At 34.4% G+C, this 15,009-nt stretch overlaps 1 protein-coding gene across 1 annotated transcript in view; it reads left to right on the forward strand.

Moving 5' to 3' along the window:
- Nucleotides 1–13,911: 13,911 nt before the first annotated feature.
- LOC108692704 overlaps nt 13,912–15,009 on the forward strand; it is a 9,630-nt gene continuing 8,532 nt past the window's right edge. The window contains exon 1 of the mRNA XM_018201089.1: nt 13,912–14,008. Within this exon, the coding sequence (XP_018056578.1) occupies nt 13,912–14,008 (97 nt within the window). The remainder of the gene's footprint in view (nt 14,009–15,009) is intronic.

A 15,009-nucleotide genomic window follows, 5' to 3' on the forward strand; every position in this document is an offset into this window, starting at 1 on the left:
TCGAAACAAGTGATAGTCAGAGGGAGCAACGTCTGGAGAATACGACGGGTGGGGTAAGACTTCCCATTTCAACGTTTCCAAGTATGTCTTGACCACTTTCGCAACATGGGGTCGTTATCATGCTGCAAAATCACTTTATCGTGTCTCTCGTTGTATTGCAGCCGTTTGTCTTTCAATGCTCAGCTCAAACGCATCAATTGCCGATCCGATACCGATCGCCTGTGATTGTTTCAGTCGGTTTTAACAGTTCATAATACACTACGCCGAGCTGGTCCCACCAAATACAGCATGACCTTGGACGTCAAAATCACCGTTCTTGGAGCGTTGAAACCACTCACGACACGTTCTTTCATTAATAGCGGCCTCACCATAAGTATTTGAAAGCATTCGATGAGCCTCAGCCGCTGATTTCTTCATATTGAAACAAAAAATTAAAACCTCCCGCAAATGACGAGAATTTGGCTCGTAAACTGACATTTTCAATCGAGAATAACTTTATGATGCAGACACAAATCGACTAATATTTCTATGGGGTTATGTTGACAGATGCCTAAGTTTATTGTATGACGTCTATGATCTATTTATTTTGACCACCACTTACCGCTAAAGTCATCTATAGGATAATGGCGGAAACAAAGTTGTATACCTAATATTTTAATAGTTCTGTACTCCTGTAGAAAAATAGATTTTAATAGTTCGGGATAAGAGATTTGTAATGTCTTTATGTCTTTTACTTTTTTTTTTAACATGGCCGGAGACACTATCGCGTCTTCTGAAATTGTTCTTATATGCAATGACTCAATTTAAATTAAGTCAGAATTCATGCATCCATGAACAAAATTTGCAAGTCTTCGCAATCAATTTAGAGATTTTTCGTCATACAAACACAATCGCATTTAATCGCCTACATATTTATTAAAAATTTATGATTCGGATAATAAAGAAAAATAATAAAGAAAAAATACTTAATTCGAGGAACCTACTTAACTTCGTCTTGAGAGTGAGTGGCGAGTGTTTATACGGCGCTACCGGGTCCCTTCGTGGTGAGCTTCCTTCAAATAATCTTTTTTAATTTACTTCAAAGTTTTCTAGTTCCTCAGATTGGGAACAACTCCCGGGTTTCCTTATTCGTAACCAAGGTTCGCGTTCCACAATTAATCTCTGGGCTGTTGCTTCAATTCGGATTCAAATGCCCCGGTATATGTCTGCATGTGCCAATGAAATAATTTGGCGATGCCAGCAAACGGGAGCGACGCGGACTCGACTAAACTTTCTTACACTCATTATGACCCTTCCACTATCATCGTCTATTCTTCTCTTTATCGGAGATTATCTCGTTGTCTTTATAAGCTTGTTATCAGAATCAAAAAATTATAAGCGGCTACAAAGCTTTCTGGGACTTACCGGCTACTTTCGTAAATTTTTGCCAGGATATTCGATTGCGAAGCCGCTTAGCGATTTGCTCAAAAAAAAATGTTAATTTCCGGTTTGAAAGGAAGCAACAAATTGCTTTCAATAAATTAAAATAGCTTCTGAAAAGCCAGTACTACAAATCTATTATCCAGATTATTGAACAGAATTTTACACTGGTATAATCAAGGATAGATATGGAGCGATTCTCCTTCAAAATCGCCCGATAATGGAAGGATGCATTCGATTTATTGTTATAATAGGAAGACAATGCTTACAGAAGTACAGCAGTTATCTTGAAATGCTGGCTGTATAATGGCCTAAAGAAATTTCGAGTATATCTGCTATGACATCATTACTAATTGCTCAATTTTTCAAAGGACCATAAAAAAAAATAGTTCCATAAATTGCTCGATGGGCTTTAATGCTTGAAGAGTTTTTCACTACACCACTAAGTATCGTATTGGAATCAAAATGCGACACGTCGATATCTTGAATCGATGTCCGGTATTATAAGCCGTTAACAACTCACATTAAACGTGCACAATCTGAGAACGCAGAAATCAAGAAAACGCATAGCGTTTTAGCGCGAGACAATACGCGGAACAGTGAGTTTTCCGAGATCTCGATTATTATATCTCAATAATGGCTGTGCCAATCAAACTTTATGTATGGTCAATCGATAGTTGGGGCCTGAATTATATAATGAAAGTGCATTAATTTTTTTTCTATTTGCCTTACGAGCGGAAATATTGCAACAAGTTTCAAATTTTGTTCAAATTTTAAGCAACATTAATAGTAATGACAACGTATTGTCATTACTATTAATGTTGTCATCTTTGTCTTCTGCTTGGCCTATGGATTACGTCTAGAAAACAAATAGCAATCTCAACTTTTTACTTTATTCTTTAATAACTTTTTAACGAACAACGGTCGCCTGCTGAAACTGCCCATGTTTACTCACGGTCATGATCTTGACAATATAAGTCAAGGTCATTTTATTTTTTTTAAATAACTTTGTAACGTGTAGTGACTGTTATAACCAAAGATTATTCGGTGTGATGACTTTCATAATGTGTGTGAAAATCAAAGTTATCGAAGTTGAATTGTCCATTTTAATAATTTCTTAGTAATCAACAAGCGACTGTCAAAATGCTTCACTCAGGATTGTGATCTTGACAATATATGATAAGATCAGCGTCATTGAGGAGTTGAATTTCCAATTTTATTTTTAATAACTCTTTAATGAGTGACTGCTAAACCTTCCGAAGATAGCAAAAAAACAAGTATCATATGCGCAAATCTATGTAAAATATGTTAATTACAGATTGAAAAAAAGAATAAAATTAAATAAAAATTACCGAAAAGAGTATTCTACTATATCTTATGTCTGTATTCATAATTAGGCCTTATGATTCCTTTAAATTTAATTTCATATGCTTTACGAATTATTTTATTGGTCAATACTTACTTATTATAAATAAAACTGATAAATAGACTCAATTTAAATTTCTACAGTTATCTTTCCATAGTTCTTATTTTAGAGAACATCTGATTGAATAACTAAGTGAAAAGGAACATTTTATACAAATATATTTGTATAAAAAATGCAGGGATGAATAATAAAGTAATGCCGTTAATTTTATCGTTATAGTCGTTTATAAAAGCGACTTGATAACGACGCAGTTTTTTATGATAACAACGATTACTAATTACACACTTTGTACTAAACTTGGAAAAGTTACTTTGAAAAAAAAAACATTTTACCATTATGCGTTTATTTACTGAAAAGATTATTTGTAATGAGTAATACAAAATGAGTAAAATGAACAACGACTAAAAAAAATAATACGTTACAAATAGTGAGTTACTCTTTTCAGTAACATGTGACCATTTCAACTTGTTATAAGTAACGATTGACTTTTTAATCCTGATATTACAATTAAAAATCTTCGTAAAAAACGTACTAAAGAAAAAATATAAATTGATAGAATGGTTCAATTGGAATAAATCAAATATAAATAATAAGGGTTATCAGCCAATTAAAATTAATAGAATTTAATATTTAAAACTAAAAATATAAGAAGTACGTTTCGATGCCGATCGGGTCATTCTCAATGTTAGAAAAAAAATTAAAATAATAACATACAATAATAATCGGATTCTCATCAAAATAACAGTGTTCTGTGCGCTATGTAGTAGATTTAAAAATGTAGATACTGTGTCGAGTGTTTCTATATTCTCTCTTTGTTAAGAATATGTGGTCCATTGAGAAATGATCAAAATAAAGCGTTGAAATCAATCAATATAATCGGAACGTAATGATGCTCTCATTTTTTTTATATGAAAAAGTAATCTATTCACAATAATGTTTTTTTTATATATAGAAAAAACAATTGACAGTAATTACAATAAAAATAGAAAACAGAAAAAGAGGTTTAAACATGTATATATACAATAATCATTAAAGTTTTATTAACAAAAATGTCAATTATAAAATTATGTATTTACATGTCCATAAATTAGTATATAATGAATTACAAACATATATATCTTCTTCAATCAAACTATTGTGAATCAAAAATTAATAAATAAGAGACAATAATAAGAAGGAAAGGAAAAAGAGAAAAGTATTAGGAAGAGGAAAGGGAATGATATTAGAATATGTTAGAATATGTATTTCTGGCAAAGATTCCATATCATTTTGTTTGTTAATCTCGTGTTTCTATTTATGGGTCATTTCTGATATTAATTTCTTGTTACAAGAGGATTCAATATCCAAGATTTCAACGTTATTTCTACTTAAAATTGTGATTATGATCAATGTGGTGGTTGGAAATCACCGATGGCGATTTAGATCTTCTAATATCGTGTAATAAAACATGTAATCTAGTCTTTAAATGTATTTTTGTTTGATCCACGTAACTAGCAATTATCACAAGAGATCTTATAAAGACCACGTTTTGATTGCATAATGGATCCAACCCATCTTTTCCTTTTTTTATGAAATTTTTAAACAAATTCGGACTAGAATAGGCTAATTTACAGTTAAATATATTAACAATTGGAGAGGACTTTTAGATATCGAATTGGAATTGTGAAAAATTTCTTTTTAATTTTTTATTAAGTTTATTGATATTATCCATATAAAATTTAATTCTTTTTTGATAGAGGAAAAGATGAATTGTAGGATATTCATTATTTAAAAAAATATTAATAGTATTAATTAGATTGCTGGAAACGAGAATGACAAAAATGATAAGCGTAGTATTTTGTCCACAAGTCCGTAGATTATGCCTCTCTTGTGATAGTAGATGATGTGAATTAAAGTTAAGAAATGTGCCGAAAAAAGTGTCTTGCGATATCCATCAAAAAATAAGAGCACTGTTCCTCAACGATAACATAGTGTCTGAAAAACTTTATCTACTGTCAATGCCAATCTCCATAAATTGTAATCTAACGAGTAATAATTTTTAATATAAATGCTCTCTGATGGAGCAGCTAGAAGTACTAAAATAATTAATTTATATATTCTTTATATAGAAAGACATTAAAAATTACAAAAGCTAAAAAAAATATTAGTATATAAATTTATCTTTTTAGAAAAGGTAAGAAAGAGGTGTATAAGCTTAAATCCGCTGTTTTTTAATCAGAAAAACACATTTTTTTTCCTAGGAAGAAAAAACAAATTTATTCAAAGTATTTGCCCTCGCTAACTATACATTTTTTCCATCTTTCGGGCAATTTGTGTATAATACACCAAAAAAATTCCTCATCTTTCGAGGCAAACCACTCATCAAGCCATTTTTGGACGTCTTCGTAAGAATCGAAGTGCCGCTCAGCGAACGCGTGACCCATCGATGAAAACAGGTCAGAAGGTGCTAGGTCTGGTGAGTAAGCGGGATGAGGTAGCACTTCCCAGTTGAGTGTCTCCAAGTAGTTTTGGACCATTGTTGTCATGTACGATGGTGCGTTGTCGTGGAGGAAAATCAGCTTGTCGTGTCTTTTCCGATAATGCGGCCTTTTTTCACGCAGAGCACGGTGCAATTTGATCAGTTATTGATGGTAGCGGTGAGCATTAACAGTTTCACCAGGTTTTAACAGTTTGTAGTAGACACCCTCCTAATCCCACCAAACGCACAGCATCATCTTCCGAAGCGATTTGTTCTTGAGGAAGATGTTTGGATGATGGTTGGGCGGGATCAATCCAAGATTTCTTGTGTTTAGGATTCTGAAAATAGATCCACTTTTCATCGTCTGTCATAATCCGAGGAAGGAACGACTTTCTTTTTTGTCTGGCAAGCAGAATTTGGCATGTGTTTTGACGTCGCTCCATCTGCCTATCGTTCAGTTCATGCGGCATCCATTTTCCGATCTTTTGAACCTTCTCCATGGCATGTAGCCGCATGGAAATGGCTGCTTGAGAAACATCCAATTACTCGGCAAGCATTTTTCGGGTATCATCCAAAAGAGCCTGCAATTGACAGTCCTCAACCTTCCTGAGCCGATTTTCACGCTTCTTATCGCTCAGGTCAAAATTGAACCGGCGAAACCAATCTCTGCACGTTGTTTCCGATAAAGCATTGTCGCCATAGGCCTCCACAAACATTCGATGCGCTTCGACAGCCGATTTCTTCAAATTGAAACAGAAAAGCAAAGCTGCATATGCTTTTTTTTAAGCAAAAAACTAAATATGATTACGAAAGAAAAAATGTATGTTGTTATATGAAATTGCTGATGATGTGCACTGATTAATGTTGACAGATGTCAAACACATAAAAAAAAGTGTGTTGTGTGCTCAGGATAGCTTTGTACGCTCACTAATGCCACCTATGAGCAAACTGCGGATTTAAGCTTATACACCTGTAAATGTATATTCTTAGGAAAAGATTTTACTAAATTTTACTAAAAAATGAATTTATAAGATAACATTGAATACAAAATACATGGTATCAGTACAAACTCTTTTAAAGTAAAGACATTAGTTCTTATTTTTTTAAAAAAGAGAAAGGCACTAAAAATGCGTATTCTTCAATTCTTCGGAAAAAAATGTACTAAATTGATTAATAAATTCATATACTGTTTATAAGAAGACATTAAATATTATAAAATGCATAAGATATCAGTATACATTTACTTCTTTAATAAAAGATAAAAAAGTGAATATGCTCTACAAAAAAAATTTAATTAAATTAAAATATATGATGAAACCTAAATAATACGTATTCTTGTCTATTAAAGTCCCCTAAATAAATATTTTACTTAATTTAATCGATACGTCAGGCATATAAAAGATTTGATATCAATAATGGGCGATAAATTATAATCTTTAAAAATTGTTACTTTACTCAATCTAAATCCTATATGAACTTTAATTAAGAATTACAATTTTAATAGATAGTATATCTCATTTAAAAAACCAACCTTTTTATATATTTGCCACCAAGTTAAAATCCTATAAATAAGAATCGTACTTATATCGCCGACGATCCTCAATAGTGACGGACAAAAATTGTCACGTCACAAGTTGCACGTGTTATGGGAAATTGCATTAAATTAATTATAAGCAACAGGAAAGTTAGAAGGAAAGAAGATATACTACGTTCGTTCTTTAAAGAAAGCTTACCCCTTCATACTTATCATGTTAAACATGTTGGTCCAATGGAATCAATAAACAAGGAATCATCTCTTCGTCGTAATAGACAGCTTCACTAAATTTGCCTGACTGTACCCAGTTAAGTCGATTACTAGTTGTGAAGTGATAAGTTAGAGATGCAGAAATTGATTTTTGACAACTCATCGCAGATTGTGGCCGATTGAGGAATGACATTTACCTCGCAAGAAGATTACTGCGACGAAGAAGGGATTGAGTTGAAATTTATGACCACCGGTCTACTCCGTGCGAATGGACAGGTAAAGAAGAGATAAACGTCATTGTAGTAAATTTTAATTAAGTTGTCCACAGATAGCTCGCGCGAAGAAAGGGTTGCACAAGATATCAAGACTAATCTTAGTCTTATTGTCTTGTCTTGCCTCCAATTTCTTCAAATTCAAGACAAGATAAAAATAAGATTATTAATAAATTATTAATGCCAAGCCAAGATGTCCAGATTCTTGGTTTTATCTTGATATTATTGGTTTCTAAAAAATTATGTATATATATTTGTAAATAAGAGAAAAAAGTTGTTACATAAGTAGGGTATAATAGGCCAATTCTAGCCCACTACGTTTAGTGCGTATACGTATATGCGATATGTATATGTGTGTGTGTGAGGAGTCAGGGAGAGAGGAGTGTAGACGTTGGGAAGGGGAAACGCGTCACAGGGGGACGTGTTTTCGTGTTAGAAGGGGAAGGGGATTTGTTCCTTATTTCTCTCACCCATTGCGTTCTCTCTTTTATCCTCTTTCTCCCACTCATAGAATGCAGTTCTCTCTCTCTCTCTCTCTCTCTCTCTCTCTCTCTCTCTTTCTCTCTTTGCCCTTTAAGTTCAAATTCACATCCACAATATCGCTTTTTATAGATTCGTTTTGTCACGAGCAATTAATAATAATGTGAATATAACAGTGAAGAAAGCTTTCATGTTCAATAAGACGTACGGAAACGTACATACATATTATATAAAACAGCGTTTTATATTTGTTAAAATCTAGATTCAAATCATCATAATAAAATTCAGAGTTTAGATAATGTCATGTTGATTAATTTACAATGATCAAAGTAAGTTTTAATTGCTTTCATGATGTTTTTTTTAGCAGTTTGCAGAGCAAAAAGAACATATCTACATTTTTCCAGCTGAGTCGCAGTCTTAATAGCCCACGAATGCTTTACCGTGTTTTGCAATAAGGGATGCTCATGCAAATCCCACTAACGGAAATTCATACTTAGATATCGTCTGCTTTCCTAGGCACGTAGCATGGATAGTTTATTGATTTCGTTTAACATAACGTGAGACATTCGTCATTGACGAATATTGAATAATTCAAACGTCGATTCAATCGCTGGATACAATGCAATTGTTGCGCGCTCAAATTTAATTTGTATCAAAATTAATTTGTGACGAGCGTTAATTACCACACGTTTGTAATCCTTGCAAAAGCTTAACAACGTGCTGAGAGACACTCAAAAGTTAAAGTATCCGTCAGATGTCATTAAACTTTTCGCATTATATTCAAACGGAATAAGTCCAGCATTATTCATAATCGTTGTATTGTCACTTGGAAACGATGCATAGCTCTTTAGAGTAATAGTTATTCCAACATTTCTACGATCAATCTCTGCACCATTGAGTTCATATCAAATTTAAACATGAACTCCATGCAATTACTTCCAATTGTTGACTGTTTTTGTTGATCTTTTTCTTTTAATCAATCTATCTTTGTACGTAGAGAACACTTTCATAGCGTGTATAAATTTCGTTAGCGTGTATAAATCCTGTTGTATGGATATCCTTATCTCATCGCTATGTCCAAACGTGGTATTCACATACGGATTGTACATGTGAAATTTGAACTTGACAATACGATCATCAAAGATTGGCTCATCTCCAATGTACAAGATAACAATCATTTCAGATATTCGTACAACAAAGCCTAATGATTATAAAAATTTAAGATAGTAAGCTTCCTTCTACTGAACGATCGAATATTTTTGATCATTGTCTCTCTAGCAAAAATTATGTCTCTAATCTGTTTCACCTGCTAATTCAGAAGAAATATTTCACGTTATCGTTATCGTATCACTTTATCGCTGTTATCTCCATACATGCAATCTAACGGTGATCTCTTCTCCGAAAAATTGAGCAATCATCCGTTTTAACGCATGACGCGAATCATCAGATCCATAACGCTTCGTACGATGATAAATGATCTGTGCTGGTCGTTCCGATACCTTGGTGGCACCTTCGTGTATAATGCGCGAACTTATCGTTGCTGTATGCATATATATTGCACCCGTGATCACATGCTTTCAATACAAATTTACGTTGATGATATTTACGACACGGTCAATTCATGTCATTGACGTGGATTCAGTACACGATTTGATGAAAATCCTAACGAAAATCCTAGCGATCCAATATTATGATTTGGTAAAATTTACTCGATGAGTGCATTTGATCTCACTCTTCATTGCATTGTTATTGGCATGAATAGTCAATGGGTACTCTTCATCCTCTTTTCAACGAAATGTTTTCTTTCCCACACATGGTTGGGACGAGTAAAATTTCACGTCTTAGATACTCATTTGTATCTCGTACGATCCTTCAGGAATAACAATTTCCTTGTCATCTTTGTCAAAGTAAACTTTATTATTTGATGAATTTACATTAGATATCGTAGGTTACAAAATCCATCAAACCGAACTCGTAATCGCCATCGCTCGAATCTCAAAGTAGCAGACCGCGAGGAGGCTACTTACCGGTCAGCGTAAATGTTAGTGAATGTTTGAATGAATATTAAGTTGAAACAGTGCAATGTCAGTTCTTAAATTGATCATCAACCGTCTGTAAAAACTATAAACACAGTTGTCCATAGTTACTTTGATCATAACATTGACAAGGCGTTTGATTATACATGATTTGCATCACGTTCAAATCGTACCAATTTCTTCGGTGGTCAAAGATTGTCGAAACTGTCAAAGTAATTAGCAGCTATCTCTTCGCTTCGCGTACGCCACCCAATAAATACCTGATGCATCAGCATTAATCAAATTTATATTTCCGCTCTCGTTTCGATATACTTCCACTGTTAGTAAGGTAGTACTTCTAAAAAATATTTCTAAAATAAGGAATATGTTTTACTAGTTGTTGCAGTTGTACATTGTAGTTACATCCTTTGGCATTGTAATTACACCCTTTGGCATTTTTGACATCTGTTTGATGTTTTTTTTTTAATCTTTTTTATTTTTTCCGTTAAGACTCCTCATCCGCGCTTGTACGGAGCGAAATAAATTCCATGACCTTCCATGGAGCGGTTCTGACCGAAATTTCAATTCTTCGATGTGACGTTGTGTTTTATTATCGTTAATAGCTTTTACTTCTGTCGCTGATCAACAAACCGAACTCCAAACAGCGATAGAATAGGTAAGATATCACCGCATTTTACTACTGGTAGTATTCGTTTTTTCATCGACTTTTTCTTCTTTTTCGTTTTCAAACCCATACCAATTTTAGCTACCCAATTAGCTGTGGCATCTCTCTCTCGAAGAGTCGAAGAGTCGTCTTTCGCGATAATCCGTTTCTGCACCTCCTCAGCGAGTATTTTGTCAGCTAAGTGTCGTTTTGTGAAATCTTTGCTCTGCGAATAAGCTATGTCGTGTTCGCAACACGCCGCGTCCAACGGATTAATGCCTCGATCGCCTCTAGTCAATCGCTTTTCTAAATACGTTCCTGAACCGAGAAATTAATATTAGGAATATGCAACTCGATTGGAAATGCGTTTATCGCATGATTTCAAAAGCCATCTTTTATTGCTGTTGACATTTGCTACAATTTCTTATAAATGACGCTGGATATAATATCCATATAAATGGATCATCAATATATGATCGATGGCAGGGCAAATTATAATGTTTCAACCACCAACCCATACTGTTGAACCTTTGAATCAACCTTCATATGCTCGGATAATCTATCCCACAATTGATCTATGTAATTCTCAATCTCTCGTAGCAAAATAATTTTTGGTATATATTTTAACTTTTTAGTGGTTAAACTATGTAGTCCGACACGATAAGAAGTTCGCTTTGCGCACTTCTATAAATAAATCCGCTCTTAACATCGTTTTTCAGTTTATATCAGTATTGTGGAGGGATGAAGGTATGAAGTTCGTGCGATAATCGCAAACGATCACAATAATGTCGATGACAAAATACAGAAAAAGTACTAAAAAAGAAATACACAAGCATGGAACATACTGCCGATTTCTATACGCAAAATCATTTGCGGCTCATCGAACTGTGGCAAAATAAACTTGTTGATAAGTTTACTGGAAAGTCCATACGGCATGCGTTTCGAGAACGTGTACGTGTACTCGAAGTCGTTACAAAAGCCAAAATATCGATACTTGGAGAATTTATTTGTTCCGATTGAAGAAATTGGTATTATTTTACATTCTCCAGTAATAGCAATGTTATTTCATCAAACGAGGCACTTCCAAATTCCATTTTTATCTTTGATGACGTAACATGCAACAAGCAAGACATGATAAGAGAGCAATGGGCCGCAGACGTCGATAGTTCTGTCTCTGTCAAATGTACGTAAAAGATACCGAAGCATCTTATACGTGATAATGCAAATCTGTTAAGCCTGTTCAAATAGGATAATACCAATCTGATATATGTATACAATGACCATGTAAACACCGACGTGTCTTCTGAGAATTTCTGCGAACTGTATGTTGTTGCTGTTGGCAATATGAAATAGTGATAGACAAAGACAGTGTGCTTATGAATGAGCGATATAAAAAAGGATTTAATGAATTCGCGATACCGTAAAATAATTAGTTATTGTTGATACATCAACTACGTAACATTCTCTCTCGAGTGCAACATGGACAACAATAAAGAGTTGAAGGATTATGAGAGGATAACGAAGCTAATTGCGAAAATGAGTGATTCGATTTGTAAAAATCGCGCTTTGAAAACTGGTAACATAGAGGAAGATATAGCATTGGAGAGGCATTTTAAATCTGTCATCGAATCTCTAAAACAGATTGTCGAAAATACCATTAGCGAGGAATCTCAACCGAAGAAAGAAATCAACATTGTAAAGAATAAAAATATTAAGAAGAAAAAACCTAGAAATAACGAAAATCAGAATAATAATGATGAAGATGATGGTGATGTCTTCTGAATGGATAATACATGGCTTTATTTAATGCCTAAAAAGCAACGTTCAAAAGAATGGAACGTTACTGGTGATTCATCCAATTATGTGTCACCAATCTCGCAAATTATCATATGAAAGTTCACATCCTCGAAAACATTTACGAAACGCCCAATGTTGTTTGAAACATTAGTTAAATAATCGTTGCAAACGCGATAAATTTGTGAGGAGTTAATCATTTGGGACCACTTGGATAAAAATATGTAAACATGCTTCTCGGTGGTGATGGAGAAAAGGCGATCGATTATGTTTATGTATATCTCATCGAGAATAGAACAATGCTCGGTAACAAACATTTCGATGTAGACATGAACGTGTTTCGTGAATTTGTCGCAGATAGAGTAAAGTACAAAGATACACGATTTGTATGAATTAATTTTCAAAAGAATTCCCGCTGACGCTATTTGCATAGAAGAAGATAAACTAAACTATAAGCGTATAAAAATATACTGGCAACGAATGCTTATTGGCGCAGTCTTAATGCGTATAATCCAATATTGGATTACACAAACAAAAGATACAAATATATAATAGCATCCTTGGTATCAGGTAAGATACAAGTTGGAATGGGCATCACACGTCAGGAATTTAACAAGTCATGTAAAAGAGTAGAAAAAGATATAATACTAATGCACCATGATCCTAAACGACAATAAAATCGATTATGATCATTGCTAACAAGCTTATGGATCGTCTTCAATTGCTTGAGGTTTTGCGTCAGGCAGATCACAAATCCTGTCGATCGAGGAACTTCGTGAAGCTAGTTTTATTATAATAAATTGAAATGGAGCAGTCATTTTAATCGACATCAAAATACTGATCGATAACGTTTGCGTAATATTTTGCAATTATTATATCATATTTCAAAAAATGTCTTATAAGATGTCTGAGGAGAAAAGTTTTGAAAAATAGAGACTAGTAGAAGAATTGTATACTCTAACGAAAAAAAATTTTCCACTCAGACATGTCATAGTTTATGGATGACCTGTAGCAGACTGATATGATCGAAATGTGCCCTTATACATGATTCAACAAAGGATATTACTACATTCTTGCTGTTAGATGTGTTAAGTAAATACCCACCATATCGCTCAAAAAGAATGGAAATGAGATGACTACAAAATGATTCACAAACACAAAAACAACTCGTAGAGCAATTGAGCGTTAATCAACAAGCTATTTCCAATCGCCTACGAGAGATGGGAAAGATTCAGAAAGTCGGCAGATGGGTGCACATGAGTTGAATGAGAGACAGATGGAGAGGCGCAAAAACACATATGCAATTTTGCTCGAACGATACAGAAGAAAGTCATTCTTGCATCGTATCGTTACTGGGGAAATGATGAAAAGTGGATTTTTTTGAGAATCCCAAACGCAAAAAATCATGGGTAGACCCAGGCTCATCCACATCGATCGCAAGACTGAATCGCTTTGGCAGGAAGACGCTCTGTGTTTGGTGGGATCAGAAGGGTGTGGTCTATTATGAGCTATTGGAGTCCGGCGAAACGGTTAATACCAAACGCTATCAACAACAATTGATCGGTTTGAACCGTTCGCTGCTTAAAAAAACGATCAGAATACCAAAAGAGGCAACACAAGGACATTTTTCTCCATGACAATGCTCTATCACATACGGCAAAATCAGTTCGCTGTTCAACAAGTGCGTGACCCATCGATGCAAACAAGTGGTAATCGGAAGGAGCCAAATCCAGTAAGTAAGCCGCATGCGAAAGTATTTTCCAAATGCCTCAATTGTTTCCTTGATCAGTTTTGCTGTGTGTGATGGTGCATTATCATGAAGCAAAATTACTTTGTGTTGCCTTTTTTGATATTCAGTTGTTTTTCACACAGAGCTTGATTCAAATTGATCATTTATCGATAGCGTTCAGTATTAACGGTTTCGCCAGGTTTTAGCAGCTCATAATAGGTAACATACCTTTCTGATCCCACCAAACACAGAGCATTTTCTTCCATCCATAGCGATTTGGCCTTGCAGTCAATGTCGATGGTTCGCCTGGAGTTACCTATGATCTTTTACGTTTAGGATTCTCAAAATATATCCATCTTTTCATCGCCAGTCATAATTCAATGGAGAAATGACTTTCTTTTGTACCTGGCGAGCAGCATTTCGCAAGTGGTTTTTCAGTTTTCCTGGTGTCTTTCATTCAATTCATGTGGAACCCATTTTCCCATCTTCTGGATTTTTCCCATGGATTTCAAACGTATGGAGATGGCTTCTCGTATCACATTCAAATGATCCGCGAGTTGTTGAGTGTGAGCGTCATCCTCATCCAACAATGCTTGCAATTCGCTGTCTTCAAACTTTTTTGGTGATTTTCCACGTTCTTCGTTTCTCACGTCAAAATCGCCATTTTTGAATTTTTTAAACCACTCAAAGCACTGTGATTTACCAAGAGCATGCTTACTGTAAGCTTCGACAAGCATTCGATGCGATTCTGCAGCAATTTTTTTCAAATGGTAATAAAAAATCAATGCTGTCCGCAAATCGTAGTTTCCAGGCACAAAATTCGACATGTTCAACGCTATTACAAACTATACTGATGTATGAAACTTGTATTGTTGTGAGTTGAAAATTTTTGTCAGATGTCACAACAAGGAAATGGCGCCGTCTGACAGCAACTCCATTGACAGCTATGGACATCTATTGATAAATTCCGGTTTCATATTTACATACCTGATATATATATATATATAT

This window comes from Atta colombica, unplaced genomic scaffold, assembly GCF_001594045.1.
Source record: "Atta colombica isolate Treedump-2 unplaced genomic scaffold, Acol1.0 scaffold8, whole genome shotgun sequence".
In the NCBI taxonomy this organism is placed as follows: Eukaryota; Metazoa; Arthropoda; class Insecta; order Hymenoptera; family Formicidae; genus Atta; species Atta colombica.